This window comes from Syngnathoides biaculeatus, chromosome 21 (assembly GCF_019802595.1).
Source record: "Syngnathoides biaculeatus isolate LvHL_M chromosome 21, ASM1980259v1, whole genome shotgun sequence".
In the NCBI taxonomy this organism is placed as follows: domain Eukaryota; kingdom Metazoa; phylum Chordata; class Actinopteri; order Syngnathiformes; family Syngnathidae; genus Syngnathoides; species Syngnathoides biaculeatus.
The window spans coordinates 4,159,900-4,177,800 of record NC_084660.1 but is presented as its reverse complement, the minus strand read 5'-3'; the positions used below and the strand labels follow the sequence as shown (position 1 = coordinate 4,177,800).

The 17,901-nt window shown below is 45.9% G+C and overlaps 1 protein-coding gene across 4 annotated transcripts in view; it reads right to left on the bottom strand.

Moving 5' to 3' along the window:
• Positions 1–17,901, bottom strand: part of rbpjb (recombination signal binding protein for immunoglobulin kappa J region b) — a 29,823-nt gene that overhangs the window by 3,728 nt on the left and 8,194 nt on the right. For 3 of the 4 annotated variants that reach the window (XM_061808137.1, XM_061808133.1, XM_061808136.1), the window contains exons 2-10: positions 5,120–5,158; positions 3,728–3,823; positions 3,045–3,210; positions 2,619–2,793; positions 1,625–1,762; positions 1,426–1,538; positions 1,215–1,355; positions 328–483; positions 137–240 (exon numbers count right to left, since the gene is read on the bottom strand). In XM_061808137.1, coding sequence (XP_061664121.1) covers positions 137–240; positions 328–483; positions 1,215–1,355; positions 1,426–1,538; positions 1,625–1,762; positions 2,619–2,793; positions 3,045–3,210; positions 3,728–3,823; positions 5,120–5,158 — 1,128 coding nt within the window. Of the gene's footprint in view, positions 1–136; positions 241–327; positions 484–1,214; positions 1,356–1,425; positions 1,539–1,624; positions 1,763–2,618; positions 2,794–3,044; positions 3,211–3,727; positions 3,824–5,119; positions 5,159–15,261; positions 15,378–17,901 lie in introns of those variants that run through there. The other variant, XM_061808135.1, reaches the window with a different exon arrangement.

The following is a 17,901-nucleotide window of genomic DNA, read 5'->3' as shown; positions in this document are numbered from 1 at the left end:
GTTCACAGTCTGCCAAATTGCCACATTTTATATGAAGACAGATATTTATCGCGGGTGGGTCTGGCGTGTATCGCCTGCGAAAAAGGGCCACTTACTAGATACGGAAAATGGATGTTAGGATATGCCAAAGACGCACCTGTACATGGTCTCAGCCTCGACGTCTCCGAACCACACTCGCAGGTTCGGAGTGAAGTTCTGTCCCGTCAGCTCCAGCATGGCGACGTCTCCGCCGCCGTTGAGCTGCGCCGGGACAAACGCAAAACGACGGGTCAGGACTCTTACCCCCGTCGCATATCAACGATTATGGTAATAATCAAGAAGAACAACCTGTAGGCTCTCGACCACAGGCACGGGGGTGACAGGCGACTGGACCGGGCCCATGCCCTCGTAGAAAGTGTACTCGGCCTTGTCCGTGCTGATGATTGTCCAGGAGGCGCCGTCGTTGATCATCTCCTTGTTTGGTTCCTTTGGGCACGGTGTGGCCTGGAAGAAGGGAGTGCGTGATTGCAAAGCAATTTCGAAAAAAAAAAAAAAAAAAAAATCAAATATTAAATACACATTTTAATGATCAAATATCCTCAAAATACTGGCATTTCCCAATCGGTGACGGCCATTCCTTGTACACAATTATTAAAATACATACTTCAATTCCCTGACATTGCAACAAGGCACATTATAGATATGTATATTTTTTTAAAGGTACCAGTCCACAAGTGATGGCAAGACATATTTTGAAGGACTGAAACAAATACCACTCACCGCCGGGCTACGTGACAGCGCGTCGTACGACAACATCGTCATCTGGCTCCGAAGAATTGAAGAGTTTCTGTTTTTGCAGTCGCTATTTTACAAACGTTCTATGACGTGCTGTCACATCTGAAATATTTTTCACCTGTTCCCTTGTCATAATTGTGCACTGTATGAAGCACAACATGCAGGCATCCTTGTTCTATGCTGCTGATTTTGCGCCTACTAGTTAGCGTACTAGCATCTCAGAAGGGGGCGTGTTCTATTTACTTATATTCATATTTATTGTGTGAGTCCAAGTGCCATTAGGCACACGACATATGATTCAAGCGCGGCCAGAGAATGGACACTCATTCATATTGGAAGCGATGAACACAGTTATTATTATTATTTTTTATCTTATGGATAAGCCTGGGTTGTTTTTTTTTTTTTTTTTTTTGTGGGCCCCCCCCCTTTACCAAACCCACTTGAAACTGGATGATCCTTTCTTGCGAGAGGCACAGGTACATGCGCTCGGTGTCCTTCAGGTAGAAGGCACACTTGTGGAGCTGGGATACCGGATCGTCGGCGTCCAGCAGCGCCGTCTGCTTATCCACCTTACGAATTATCTGAGGGGGGTAAAACGGGGGAACGTTAAGGAGGGGAAAGGAAAGGAGACGCGACGGCTTTCGCCCGTACCAGTCTGGGCAGCGCCATGCCGGTGACCGAACACACTAGCTTGACCGTCTGGCCGTAGTGGATGTAACCGTCTCTCACGGTGAACTCCTCACCCTCTGACTCCTCGTCATCCACTGGAACACAAGAGCAAATGCTCCACCATCACCACAAGGGGTTTTTTTTTGTTTTTTTTTTTTTTGGAGGGCGGGGGGCGACTTACACAAATGGATGTAGAAGGCTCCCCATTGTTGGGAGCTGGCGTGGAAGTTGCCCCCCTCGACATGGAGATAGCGTGTGCTGACTGTTTGGGAGCGCAGACGATTGAACAGCGCCACCTTGGTGCCGGACGCGATGCATACTGGAAAAATAAGTATAGGGAGGCTTTTTTTGCCTGCTTTTTTTTTTTTAAATGTATATTATTTTTAATCAAACCGACAGAGTATTAACATTATCAAAAGTCCTGTTGTATTTGTCGCATTCATGGAGGCCTAGTTTACGCCAGTGGTTAATGAAAACAATTTGCTTCATTGGTCATGTAATAAATGGGTCATTTATTGGAAAACAAAAAACAACTATAGTGAATAAATTCCAGCTTTTATTTAATTTAAAATTCAATTTGAAAAGTGACTCCTTCCATTAAGACAAATACTGCAAATGAATTCAATCGGTTGTATTTATTTAATTTAGAAATTGTTAAATTGAAATTCAATGAAATATTTTGGGCTGAAAAATATTTGAACTCGTGTTGTTTTATGAGAGTAATTATGATGAGAAAAATAAAAGTGACAATGAACTACTGGTACTGTCAACATTAGATTGGATTAAATTGGTTACTGCATTAGAATTGAAATAACGCCGTCGACTGTAACACCAAGTGAGAATTCCTTAAATGAATTAAACAATTTGAATGTATTTGAATTTTTAATCAACATGTTTAAAATAGGATTTGAACATTTGGTATTTAACTAAATTGTGTGATGAACTACATATTCATTTTTCCTATTATTGTGAAAACACATATTTTAACTTTTTTTTTTAAAACTACCAAGACTACAAAAGACCTGACCCACGCGTCCCTTTTGAAAATCAAATTTGGCAAACGTCTGCTTCCAGAGCAGCTGTGTTAACAGTGAGTGATAAGCGGAGAGGAAAACAGCCCGTGAAAGGTTGCAGGTGGCCTGCTTGTGACATAACTGAGTGACTGCACTACTTACAGTCGGCGTTTTTCAGGGACTGTTTCTTTTTGGAGGGCTTGGAGATGACCTTGATCCTCTTGCTGAGGAAGACACCGATGTCGGCGCTGTTGCCGTAGAACATCTTGACAGACAACATGAAGTGCTTTCTCTTGTCGGAGTCCGATATGTACAAGGTTTTGGCAGTGCAATAGTTCTGGGGATGGGAGATGGTGGCGGACCAGATGAGTCACGTGACCGCCGAGCATGAAAAATACGTACTTATAGTGAGCGGCACCGCGAGTAACCATTTTCATTTCTTGGGTGACCGACCAAACTCCTAACTCAATTAAACTGCATACGGAATCAAATCTCCCTACTAAAAGGCCACAAATCCATTCCAGCCCCCCAAGCGACGTCCCGTAACTTGAGCTACGAGCGCTACGGGGTGGCAGCCGGGCGTCGTACCTTCCCCTCTAAATTAAGCTGCTGCATTTCCTGGTCGCTGTTGCCGATGCCGATGAAGGCGCACGGCTGCGACTCCTGCTCGGAGCAGCCGTCCCGCTCCATCTGCTCCTTCTTTTTTTTCCAGCCGCTGCCCATCAGGTACACGCAGGGGGGAGGGCAGAAGAACCTGGAAACATCGACCAAACCCAAAATTGTTCAGACTCATCTGGTACTGTTGTACATCTGCATTGTCATTAAAATGATTGCACAAAATGTTGCAGTCTCCAAAATGAAGACAAACTAATGCTCCACTTTTCTGACAAGAAAAGTTCTTAAACATTTTGTTTTAGTGGCATACATGAATTTACTTGTGAATTGACAATTTGCATTCGTTTTTGTTTTCATTCAGTCCTGTAAGACCAGAGTGCATTGCACCTTTACAACCAGCAGAGGGCAGACAAACACCAACAATGAGAGATTCAAATGGACGTGTGGCACTGGCAATCTAGGATTCATGAGCGGTCATTGAACACTTTGGAAAACTTGTCCTTTATATGCTTCTCATGTAACATCAGCTGCATCCCCGTCCGGAAGATGAACTTTGATGGGCCAAGGAAAACGGGCCTCTGCGATACCTGGGACGAGTGCAACAAAAAACAAGGAAGGAAGGAAGGGGGAAAAAAACCCGTGGAGGGACCGTTCACCTTTTCTCGTTGCCGTAGGATTTCTGTGCGACCTTTGCGTGCAGGATCATGACAGTTTGGTCCCCTCGCTCCTTTAGGTAATTCCTCATGGCTTCTCTGGAACAGCAACACAGGTGTGGTGGTGTATATTTAGGGGTTAAACTAGTCATATATGCAATTTTTGTTTTTTTAATTGGGCTGGGGTTGGGGGTGTCTACTATCAGCGGTGGTTTTTGCTTCCTAATCCCAGCATTGATCTACTTTACAGACTACGGAACATGCATGCATATTACACACACGGTGGTTTTTGCTTCCTAATCCCAGCATTCATCTACTTTACAGACTACGGAACATGCATGCATATTACACACGCGGGTTGACCCCCTTTAACGCCGCCGCGGTCCAAAGAAAAGAACTCCACTTGCTCCCTCCAGCTGCGTCCATCCGAGGATGGAGATGGCGGGTGGGGGTGCGCTGAGCTGAACCGTTGATGCCGGCTAAAAAGGGGCGGGGGTGGGGGGTGGGGGAGACGACACGAGCACTGCGCCCCTCGTCCACGCACAGATGTCAATGACACCTGACACGCTCGTGCTTCCCACTCGCTCTGCCGCGCAACACCCAAGCCGCACGCTTGGGTTAGACGGGGCCTTTGTTATGGTAACCAAGAGGCCCCTCACAGTGAGTGGGAGGGGCTTCCCCCCCCCCTCCCCTCCAAGAGAGCGGGGAGGCTAAAGGAGATTAAGGCTGATCCAGTTCAAAATGGATTGGGAGATTTACAGCCTTGCAATTAGGCAATTACACGACAATGAACCCCTGTTTATTAAGGGGATACATGACAGAACAATGTTTAAAAAAAAATAATCATAAAAATTGTGCGTGTCCAGGCGTGAGCTGTGGGATGAAGCATCTCCTGTGTTATTGATACTGGTCCTGATTCTGTATGTCCTATAAAAACTGGACTGCCGGTACAGAAGGTACAATCACGGGAAACCGAGTATGCTCTGTCATCTTTACAAGCGACCGAGGAAATTCTGGTAAGGAAACAAAGATTTGCAGTGATATGAAATATTTGCAGGCCAGACAGGAGTAGCGTCACAGTGCACACTGGAAAACACATCCAGGCCATGGCATTTTCAGTCAGGCGGAGGCTCGGGCAGCTAAAAGACTTGAGTGCTTGGGGGGGGGGCTTTTTTAAGGGAAGCGCTGTCAAGGACTGCAAACACAATGCTCGACATTTGCACTGCCGGTGAGCCTGCGTGTGCGTGCACGCGTTGCCCTAACAGCCGCTCTCACAAACATGTACGCACACATGGAAACCACAAATTTTAAGACAAAAAAAAAAAAAAAAAATCCAACCCAAGTAACCCAGTGCTATTTAAAAAAAAAAAAAAAAAATGGGCGTGTGAGTCTCACCTGGTTAGGCGCTGTGGCTGAGGGCGCTCCCCAAACTTCCTGAAGTGAGAAGACACAAAAAATTAAAAAAACATGAGACGTGCGTAATCTAAGAAAACGCTACGTGAGAGGAGGGTCGCTAATGCTGCTTTCGATCCACATGAATTCCACTTCATCGCGACAATACTTGAGTGCAACAATCTTCTGCTCTACCATTCGAGCCACATGGCAACAACCGTCCTCCCCCATTGGTAATGAGAAGGAAAGATGACTGGTTAGGATCCAGGAAAATGAGGACGATCGATACGGTTCCCAGAGTGGAGCACGCACGCCTTCTCATGAAAGCGGAGGAGGGCGGGGTGGAGGATAGGGAAAACTGCGGGAGTGTGGAAGGTGAGGTTCCAGGCAGAAAAGACGAGGATGTGGGAATCCTGTCTGTCTGTCCGTCATATTTTGCCTTTTCTCCCCATTTCAAGTAGCGCGACCTTTCCGTCTCTTGCAATTGCAAAGTTCTCTGAACTTACGTCACCTTGTTGGGTCCAAACACGGACTAGTTTGGACTTTGGACAGAAGCTCTTGACCTGCTTTCTTCCTGCTGTCCCTCGCAAGAAGATATTTTGTGTCATTTTGTTTCGTCTTACAAAAAACGTCAAGTGGAAGAAGTGGCATTGAAGACCTTGACGCTTCTTTTTTTATAAACAACTGCTCACTGCTTGGCGATTTGCTGCTTATTGTGCAGTGAGCAGAGTTCACCGCCGCCAAACAGTGCTCGGACTAATTCAAACCGTCGAACGACGGCTTTTATCTCCAAAAAGTTGAGTCACTCGTATCTCGAGGCAACCCTGTGACAATTGGTGGGCTACTTTCCTATTAACAGTGGACTTGAGGAGTCCTGCGACGTTTTGTCTTTTCAGAAAGAGCAAAAAACTGCAACTAGGTTATCGGTATGTATGTGCCCCACTTAAGAGGATACAACGCAGGAAACCACAATAGGCAAAATTGCAAACTTGATGCAACGAGCAACACTTCCAGGTATAAACCTGAGTCCAATTTGCCTGAGACACTCTACATCAAGTCCATAAAGATATAATATCAACAACAAGATCTGTGTTAGCTTGTGGGGAGCCCACCATTCGTCACCTTCATGGATGTTGCGTTACAGGGGAAGAGAAAGTGTCTGGTTTCTTAGCCCGAGGGCGCATAGCAGCTCCTCGTAGTGGCGGCACACCTCATCGAAAACATGCCTCTCCCGTTCCGTGACACCAAACTCATCACAAAATATGAATGAAAGACCTGATACCAATCTGGCAAGCGCACTGCACGGGGCTCATCAGTTAAAATAGCACATCGTCACTATGCGACGGAGGCTTTTCTTCAACAGGCCAGGATGAAAAAACAAAAAAACTTTTGCCATGCAAAATGTTGCCTCACTCGTGAACAAGAGCCCTCGATATAATAATTAATAATAAGTATACCCAAGTGCAATAAGTGTAGCCACCCCAGCTCGGCGCCTCTCACTGTGGGCAACTCCGGGATGGAGTCAGCCACCGTCCAGCTCACAGTGCACCCGACCCCTATGGCCCCTCCCAGATGCGGTGAGCCCATGGGGAAGGGGGACCCGATGTCACCTCTCCAGGGTGTGCAAGCCTTCGGTCAAGGTACTTACGGCAGCTTGCTCGAGGAAGGAGACATTTACAAGTCACTGACATGTTGATATATGACGTTTTTGCAATCTTGAAATGAACGTTTGACACGAGTTATGACGACGAACGCGTCTACAATTGGTGGAATAAATACAATTGACTCTCTAGCGTGGCAGATAACTAGCTGACAAGCACGGCTATCGTCACTTTTTTTGCAGTAACGTTACTTCACAAAAGGAAAAATAAAGACGAGAAGTTGCTACTCGTTATGAAGTAAGTCGTTCGACTTTTGGCCTACATTTGGATCTGAGTTTGAAAAATCCAATTCGCATCTGATAATGAATGGCCCCTGCCTCGTCCAGAATGTGATCATTAAGCGTCTAAAAACATCCAAATACAGCTCTGAACCAAAGACAAGTAAACAAGAAAATGGGCACTCAACAACAAAGTACCACAATTGCCAAAGGTTTTGTTTTTTTTCCAACTTTACAGCCTCTGTAAATGAAACAAAACAACAACAACAAAAAAGACAGCAGCAGAGGAAAGAGATGATAGACGACGAGCCTTGATGCGGATCCAAACAGGGAGTTAAGTGTCACACGAACAGACGTGCTTAGCCAAGCCCGTTCAAAGACTGCTGATGAGCCGTCTGACCCTTCTGGCTCACTGAGTGCAGATGGCCGAGGTCTGGAAGCTGGCATGAGATGCCCCGCTTGGCGGCTAAAACCGAGGGCTTGGATTGTGTGCATTTGGGTGGGTCACAGTCTGAACTTACACTTGCGCACAAGGTACCAGCTCCATCTGGATTTGACATGGGAGACCTTAATGACAGAGGCAGAAAAGCCAAAGAAAGGCCTCCCCGTTCTACCTCCCCCCTCATTTTCCTTCCCTCCAATGACCGCACTCTCCACATGGTCTCCGGACAGACTTTTGAAGAGGTGCTCTCGGTCTGGCACACGGTCAACACGGAACCAACCGGACACATTAATGGCGCACTTCAGCGCAGAGGCCGGAAGACACTAATAATAATGCAAAGTTGAGTCATGAATTTTCCAACGGGTGCCGGACTCACCCGAACCTTCGAGAGGATGCTTTCAGGAAGCAGCATTTGGACAAATCAAAATACACAATTGCCGTTTGTCCACCAATACATACACAGCATTGGGGGAGGGGGGCGTGGCTATAACCGAGTGGTCAACAGCAGCGCCGACATGAATTCGCTCAACGGGGCTCATTCCCCGATGTGTAGAAAAGTTCTTACGCACAAGTTGAACGCATACACAATGTCACCGCTGGTTTTTTGACCTATGCGACAATATTTACAAAATTTAACTAGACATTGCTCCACACAAAACACAGGAGCCAAGAATAGAAAAAAAACAAAACAAAACACTGAACAGGTTGCCGAAATAAAAAGTAAGTGACAAATATAGCACAGGAGAGGCATTTGTCGTTGATAAAACTCATGAAAATAGTGTTGGAAGCAATAGAAAATATATCGAAGCCATGCCGCTCCGAAGTACGTTACAAGCAAGTCAGCAGCGACGCGTTTGCCTCTTCAACTTTTGACGGTGAACTGTAAATCGACCTCCACATCATGCTAAGCGACGAAAACAGTTACAAGGTCAGAACCTGTACTAACGCAGCATTTTTAGCTTCCAGCACCAATGACAGTCCAAACTTGGAAAAAGACCAATTGAACAATTGATCTCGTAAAATGGACAAGATATGTGGGCACGAAAAATGGCTCGGGTTTAAGGGTTGAGATCATTCTTGCGTTCGGAGCTGGTCTTGATGTCAAGAAAGAGAAGAGTGGGGGGGAATGAAGCACAGAGTCCCTGAACCCTAAATGAACCGGACTTTTCCCGCTTCTCACTCGCGGCTGAGATGATGACTCACTGCTGGAACCAGAGCGAAGCCCAGGGGGAGGGGGGCTGGCTCACCGAGAGAGAAAAAAATCAACCGCAGCACCGCCGTTGCGCTTGCGTTTCGGCTCCGGAAAAAAAATTCAACAAGCTCACGGGCCGCTACGAGGATCCCAGCCGGGGCTTTGGGCTGGCTAATAGGAAACTGAAACATGTTTCAGTGGTTGCAAGCTATTGACACTTCCATGTTTAAGCAGGGAGGGGGGGGGGGGGGGAGAGAGAGAGACGCAGAGTCGAGTACATCAAAGTGCAGAAATTCTACATTCCAAGAAATCTCTTTGGTTGATCATGTGGGAAGTTTGCCATAAATTATTATTGCATTATTTGTCACAGTGAACTATTCCAAGAACATATATTGACCTATCAATTTAATATTAACAACCTTGTTTGGATAAATTAGGATAAAAGACGGAGACGCCGTAAAGCCGAGCAGCCGCGGGGGCTCAGGGCTCGACCTCTTCACATTCAAACGCACCACCAAACAAACGACAGCCCGGTCATTCTTGTTGAGAGGCGTGAGCACCTTTGCAGGCAGAAAAAGTGAAATTTTACTCAAGTACAATAAAATCTGTACTTCGTTAATACTCACTGCGACCACATGGTGTGTTAGCTTTATTTTATTTTATTTTTTTTTTTTTTAAACTTGTGGCTGCTGTTAAACAATGAAACGGGTGAGAAAAATGAAGCCATTGGTCAAACTACTGATGCATAACATTACCATTAATAATTACAATGACGATGACAGAGGTCAAGCGACTGATGAGTAACATGTTTGCAGCCTGAAAACGAACAGACGATAACTCAAGGTGCGTTGCCAGAGTCAGAAAAATATTTTATTGATTGTCGGTGTCTGAAGAACTCAGACTGGAACCACACGTCAAAGTAAAGATTTCAATTGCATTTTAAATTCTATGCAAGTCCGCTGGACCGCTGATTTAACAGACAAGCTGAGCCCTCGAGGATTATCACCCTCAAGCATGTAAAGGTTGCAGGAATCGTACCTTTAGCAACTCACGAGCAAAGATACTGTGAAAGGAGCCAGCTCATGAGGACGTGGTTCTGGAGCGTTAGGAAAAGGTCGAACACTTCAGACGTTTGGACTCCGCAACGCAATTCATGTTTGCAAATTCACGAATGTTTGAGGCTTTGCTGCGCTTGCAAATGATTCCCCTTCGACAAGCCATCTTTCCTGAACAGCCACTTCAGTTGTTGAGGAAACGAGTCCACCAGACCAATCAGAAATGCTGTTGTCATCTGCCGGTACAGCACGCAAATTGAGATTTTGCAAAAACTCCTTGGAACGGAAAGTGGAAAATGTGGACATTTTCAACTTAGGGGTGTCACGCAATCACTTGTGTTGCCAGCGTTTTTAGAACACGTGCACATGCAAAAATAGCCTTACGTAAACATGTTCGGGAGCGTACATAATACGGAGATAACCGGCGAGCCTCGGACAAGCAAAGTGCATTGTTCTTTTAACCACAATCAATGGAGTGTCCCACAAAATGACAGCCGCGGCAGTTACTTCATTGTGATTGCAAGCGAGTGCCAGAAACCTCCTGACGTCAACAGCCACAGGAATGCCACCAGGCGGATTCTTCTGTGGAAACAGCGCAGCGGCCTTAGTTAAACAACCACACAATGCGGAGAAACATTCGCCGATAACAGTGCACCTTTCCTGGAAACCCAACGAGTCTTTCACGCTCTGTTTTCCTTGACTATTTTCTTGACATTGGAGAACTCCCTGTTGTTTCCTTGTCTCGTTTTGAAGTGGAGAGCGAGAAGGTTGCAGGGGGCGGTGGGTTAGGTCAGTTCTGGCCAAACGCTCAGGGGGTGATGATGTCCCCACAGGTTGACGTGCAAAATTCATAGTTCAAGCTGACTCAACGCTCTTCATCGGTTAGACGCAGTAACATTTCCACAGTCAAACCCAAACTATACAATTCATTGGAGATCAATCATGAATCACAGATGATATTTTGATTGAGGTCTTCTTGACGGCGCAATTTCCATCACTTTTTTTCTACCAGCTAACAAAAACGGAACTCATTTTGCCCAGATGAAGCTCCTCAATTCACTTCGATACTGCTCCTTGGCACCAAGAAGGCACAATAACACAGCAAAAATATAGTTTTTGTATTTTGGCTTGAGCGCAAATAAGCCCAAAAACGAGACGAATGCAAATGGCTGACAAGGACTAAGCCAGGGTTCACTGCACTGAAAAGAAAAACGATTGAATTCTACCAAACTAAAAGGAGCGCTACCAGTGAACTGCAATTGACACAATGATCAACGTCATGAGAAGTGACAAAGTACCGGTACTCCTTCTGGTCATTTTACCGCCCGCTACTTTATTCCCATCTAGCTTAGCGAATAGCGGCGGTTGCAGCTCAGAAAGGGTTTCTTGCACTTTGATGGCGCCCGCATACTGCCGAGCAGCTCGAATATCAATCGGAAATATTAGCGCATGAAAAACAATGACGCAGAACTTAAAATCGGCATTTAAGTGCATTGGGCTTCGTTCGCCTTTCCGGATAACGTAAAAATATGAGCCGCATCTCCATCAGGCAAATACGTACAACTTCAAGAACATGGCGATGTGCCTTCAAGACGCCTAAAAGGGAATTCAGGGATCGATATATTGACAGTAATTGCTGAATATGTGGAAACACTGAAAAATATAGTAGCACTTATTTATAGTCGTACTCGATATTGGATAAAGATTTCATCTTTTCTAGTTTTCTGCTATATGCGGACCTTTGAACAAATTAACAGTCATCTGGCCAAAGTCAAAGATGCACTTAGATGAGAAGGGACAAATTCCAATCAAAACCATTACAACAGTCAAAGTAGCTAAAGTGCTTCCCCACGAATGACAGGAAACATTCATCACACACTCGGGCGTTTACTGAATGAAACCTCCCAAATGTGGAGCGACAACGGGGGCGAGAAGCTGCTGACACAGAAGCGGCCGTCGCTCGGCAAGTCCTCGCCAAAACGTCGGCGAGAGGAAATTCTCTCGGAGGAGGCCAATTCATGTAAGAAAGACGCAGAGGCGCCACAAACCGAGCGTCAGCAGAGAGGTATCGGCGCTCATTCACGACTGTGCGCCCAACTGCCTGAGCCAGCAACAACACCGCTGAGCACTTTGGGCCCTCGTCAAACATGACGGCAGGTCTCTTTGCAATTCCACGCCGGCCGTAGACTTACATGAGAATGTTCCGCCCCACACTTGCCAGGCAAAGCCCGGAGCCCCCCGAGCGAACGTCGGATCGGCTCGGACGAAATATGCGTCGTAATAGGCAAGGCAATAACCTTGTCAATCTCAAGGGGGTACCACGGGATGAAATCACGTCACTGTAGCGCTAGCCGCTAACACAGTCCACTGGCGCCGTTTAATACAATTTTTGAAGATGGTACTGCGTAATTAATTGAAATATTTTCAACATCTTGACGAAGCAGTTGAACATGATTTAGCGTTGTGTTGATTAGAACAGTATGATGGCCATATAAACTCCACAAGTATGTTTTTTTTTTTTTTTTTTTTTCAGATGGTTTCCTCGCTTAAAAAAAATAAATAAAAAGGGACAGCCCAAATTAAAATGGCATCAAAAAATGTTTTTGCCTGACGGGCGCAAAAAACATGCGCAGTGCGGTAAAATGGCTTGATCAATTCATGTGGATAAAATAAACTATTTGGGCTATAAAAGAAAAAAAATTGTTGATTTCATTGTTTTTACTTGTGAAATTTATACTGGCCCAATCTGTAAGGTAGGTGGTAGCCCCATACAGTGCCATTCTGGCCAAGGGTCACTGGGCTACCGTCAATGTCAGACCCTGTGACCTTGCCAAGATATCGGTGCAGGGCAAATTCCCTGATGAATTGCAACCGGAATGGGGACAGCCCCCGCCCCGTCTTACAATGCCGACAATATCACAAACACACAAATTGATGACTGGAAAGTGCCCGGAAGTGTGGCTGTTTGTTTATATCTGTCCTGCAATTGGCTGGCAACCACCTCTGGGTGTATCTCACCTCCTGCACTAAGACAGCGGTATAGGCTCCACCGGCACACCTAGTGAGGATAAGCGGCTCAGATAATGGACAGCTGGATTTTTAAACTTTGCCTTCCCGACCTCAACAGTAAATGCAGTGTGCATCGTGCACTGCGGTGTGGCTGTCTTACACCACTTTTGAAGGAGTGCAGCACAAGGGGCTCAAGGTGGGGGGGCGGCGGGGCTGGCTTTTAGCTCCGGGCCGAGCCTCCGCCGGCATAAAGGTCAGCGCTTCGACATCTGCTGCTCTATTTGAACCTCTCTTTTCATGAAAAGGGAAGCCGGGAAGAGGAGAGGACCCTCGGGGAACGGACGCACGCGAGCGCACACAAAACCGCCGTTGTGTCGCGGTGCTCGCCGCGCACCCGCATTCACAGCACACCCACCGCAGCCGAGGAGCCCAGAAGCGCTCGCCGATGCAAACAAATGCGCACTCGAAAAGAAAGGCTTGCCTGCCGGCGTGCACGCCCTCTTACAACCGGGAGTCGGCACACACCTGCCTCAGAGTAAAGCCGAACACATTTGAGCTGTTCCGGTGGGCTTTTCCTGACATTGTTTTACCGCAGAAGCCTTAAGTGCTGGTGATAACACAAATGCTACCTGCAACTCTTCACAATCCCTCCATCTTGACAAAGCACGAGTTTGCTGCTGTGGCCAAAAATCACCAAAACATGATGCTGCCACCACCACCGTGCTTCGCCAACTAAAGATTAAACACCATTGCTGGGATACGGAAAGGCTTTTATCCATCCCTAAATGACTACTACAGCAGTAAAAATTTCTAGAAAAAAAAAAATGTTTATTAAGGGAATTGTTTAAAATATAGCACTCTTAACTCAACTTCTTGAACTGCATATTTTCTTTTCAGTAGAGTACTAATACTCCTTGCGAGTACTTTTTTTTTTTTTTAACCATATGGGGGAAAAAAAAAAAAAAAAAGATTGGGACAGGTGGCCCACCACCCAGATCTGACCCCGGTGCCCTCTAACACCCCCCCCCACCTTAACTGAAAAATTCTCGGAACCCAAATTTGATACGTCATATATAGCGTATATATACACACACTTTTATATGGTACGTTCCACTTATGTATGAAATTGCAGTGATACTTTAAGGAACAGGCTTCAGTCCGCCATTGTGTTATTAAGACCTTATTACGCTCACCATGTGATGTGAATATATTTTTGTACTAGTGCTACATTTCTTCTCAAAATAGAAGACTAGAATAGATATTCAAAACAATGCTACTCCTTTTCCCTTGAAAAGAGCAATTTTCGCAAGATTGCTGGCTTCGGAACATCGTAAAAGGTTCTTGCAAAAATGATTATTCGACAGCAACGCATTATTTTCTTGAAAGACTAATGTATAAACATTGCTCCTTTTTTATGACATTGCTGCTTTTCTCTTGTAAAGCGACATGTCAAATTTGAGTTTTCTCATAATACAACAATTCTCAAATGACTTTCTAGAAAAACAAAGTAAAATTGTCAAAAATGATGGCTGTTATTGTCATCTTGGAACATCTTTCCCACAAGAAATATATTAAGTTTTCCCCACCGGACTACATTTTTTCCACCTCTAAGACTATTTTGAAACATTGACACTTTCTTCTTGGAAAAAAAAAAAAAATCATTTTTTTCCACCCTCATGAACAACTGTTCTTGTTTTTTTTTTTTTTTAAAGCACGTAGGCAAGCTATTTTGACAGGAAAAACAGATGTTACGATATTTCCCCCTAACAAATTTAAAAATATATATATATATTTTTAATTCCGCAAAATAATTTTGTAAGTGTAATTATTTTTTTAAAAAATGTTTTACAGAAAAACCTTTCTCCCCCTCAGTAAAATTCTATTCTCATGTTTCTATTCAATAAACAATGTAACACTGTTTTCTAAGACTAGTACTTTAACCCAAAAAAAACGTTTCATTCTCGTAAAAACATTCACAAAATTACGACTTTATTCTGGGAAAATTACTTCTCCCCCCCAATGGAAAAACAGATGATTCCCAAAGACCGACACGTTTTTTTTTTTTATCGTTCACGAACGCGACTATATTTTCGTCAGGTTCACAAAGCAGCAACGTGATTTGACTCGGATATAGCTAGCCGGCACCCATTATCGGACAGCCCACTGCCTCGAAGTAGCAACGGCTACGTTGAGGGAACCCGTTCGAGAAAACAAAGCCGGGGAGAAGCACTTTGTTCAGCCCGACGCCTTCCACTGTGCGCCCTCGCACCGGAGCCTCATTTTGTTGTTTTTCGTAGGTGCCTAGCACCCATGCTAATAGCTCGCGTGAAGCTAGCTCACTAAACAGCACCAAACACTGTGAAAGGAAGAGGTGGTGGTGGGGTTGGGGGGGGGGGGGGAGTCCGCTTAACACATTAGAACAAATAAACGACGTTCCGTGGTCAACATAGTGACGAAGAAAGTGACCGCGGAAGCGGGCGAAAGTACACAAACATGCGGCGAAGCCACTCTCGTGGACTCGGATTCACTTTAACTACCCAACGCCAAGCCCCCGAATCTCAGACTCACCCTGTCACAACAGGCGCCATCTTCCACAAACTCTCACCAAAACTCCAATACTCGCGATATCCGTTTTTTTTTTTTTTTGAGGGGGGTGGGGGAGGTGGGGGTGGGAGTGCTGGGGGGTGCGGGGGGGGGGCCTCTCCCGTTAGCCCCGGTAATCCGTCCAGACGACAAGAAGCCAAATGAAGGTGTCAGGACGAGGGAGAAGGGTGAAAGGGGGTGGGTGAGGAGACACAAGAGAAGGGGGAGGCCACACTTTGGAAAGGGGGAGGGGGCAGGGGGGAGGGGGGGGCGAGAGTGAGCGAAAAGGGCAGACGCCACAACAACAGGCGTGGGAAACTTCCAGGATCCCGCGAGAGCTGCGAAAACTCTCACAATAGACGAGCGCAGAGGGCTCGGCCGCTCTCGCGAGACTCGGCCGCGCTCCTTTTCCCAAGCGTCTTCACTCGTTCTGACTCATTTGTCGAATTCAAATTTTGCGTTCAGATGAAATGAAACGCCATTAATCCGTTGCAGCCCCCCCCCCACACAAAGCATTTTGTTACACGTCTTTATTACAGAAAAATAGAAAAACTGCATTGTAAAAATAGATTTCAAAATCCCCCCCCATCTCAAAATAACTGACTTCCAATTTCTGTTTATCGAGAAATTATTTGATATTGATGAATGATCAAGCAAACAAAATCATGAACCATGACAAGAAGGAGTGACGTACAGTACTCAATAACCTTTGTGATTTATTTATTCCTGAGGCTGCTTTTTAGGTACAATTGCATTATTTTCATGTTCATGCTATACCTGCAAGTAATGATTAACTTCATCATAGACATTTTTTTTTTGAATCATTACTTCTAGCTGGGATAGGCTCCAGCACTCCCGCAACCCTTGTGAGGATAAGTGGCTGACGAGATGGATGATTATGACTCAGCTCAGTTTTGCTAAGTCAGAATATGGGGAGAACGTTGATTATTGTTTTCCAACACGAAAGCGGGCGTTTGTAATTGTCTGATTTCGATCAAACAAAGATAATCAGAGATAAGAGTTTCTTTTAGTGATTTCATAATTGAATCAGCTGTTGATAAATCATTGCACTTCTGCTCTGAATTACAATGACGGCATCCGAGCTTTAAAAGGTTGGCCATTCCTAAATGTCCCTTGTGAGGGAATCTCTCTCTCTCTCTCCTCTCTCTCTCTCTCTCTCTCGCACGCAAGAAACAGATCACCTCATTCTGGTTTATCTGCGGGGGGGGGGGGGGGGGGGGGGGGGTCAGGAAGCCATAAACCTCCATGTAGTTCTCCCTTGTATCATCGGCCGGCCTCATTTCAATCTGTTTGCCATCTTTGTTCACCGCCGCCGTCCCTTGGAGCGGGAGTCTTTGCGACTTCAAAGTAAATACTCTGAGACCACACTGGTGGCGGGCGGGGCGGGTACCAAAAAGGCCGGTCGAGTAGATTTTGCGTTCGATACCGTTTGTGCTCATCCTTGGGGGGTGCTGACATACCGCTACACTGAGGACAGACTTTTGTGATAAAATACAAATAAACCTCACTTGACTTAAACCACTCATCAATTCAAACCAGAGAAAGACCGTAGACACCCCAGTGGGTGGCGAAACTTCCTGAAATGACGCTTTCAAAAGAAACGAGAAGTGGGCCGAGAGACACGGGGGAGTTGGGGGGCCGGGGGGGGGGGGGAGTCAAACATCGCAGACTGTGACCCCTGCTCGTCAGTCACGACGGCAGAGTCGAGGCGCGAACGAAGATATCCCACAAAGAACACACCTTTAGCGGTGAAGATGCATAGACAGCCGGGGGAGGGAAACCTAGGACGCCCCCCCCCCACTTTCTCCCACTGGCCCGGTTCACGGCGAGTTCAAGCTGCAAAAAAAAAAAAAAACTCCACAAGTGGCGCGTTGTGACATGGAAAATAAGTCACGTGATTGGCATCGCAACGGCTACCTGCAGAATCTTTCGCTCGACAGTTTTTCACCGCATCGGGAAAATATTCACAGCCAGAGCTTCATCACCCCCCCCCCCCCCACCCTTTCACACTTTGTTGTGGGTCAGCCATCTTCAGAAACTGATCCAAATTGCACGCAAAACAATCCGTAACGACGCCGTGCATACAGATTTTGGAGAATTGATTAAAAACGAGAAACTAATCAATGTTTTTCGAGTTTAATCGCTGTGGTTGATTGGACATGACCCGTCTATCTTGAGTAAAACAGTTGGTCTGGTTTTTTTTCCCGTTTTGTTTCGTAAGTCTGCAGAAAGTTTAAAGCAAGTTTCAGGAAGGAGGATTGAGTGAGACACACACGAAGACACGCACTCAGACTTCGGCCAAGTGACTACACCGCTGAGGCTGTGACCCTCGGTGCAACCCCCCCCCCCTCCCTCCATCGCCCAGGCTGTCTGTCTGGGGAACACAGGGGAGGGGGTGGGGGTCTTGCAGGAAGAGAACTGCTGATTGGAATGGGGAAAGGGGTCGTGACCCTGACCCTCTGTTGAGAGAGAGAGAGAGAGACCTTGCATGGCAAACATTGATTCCGAGAAGCAATAAGATAACAGTATCCCAAGTATCGTACAAGATACTGCAACATGCCAAACCGCTCTGCTCGACAAAAAAATAATGTATATGGCAATGCT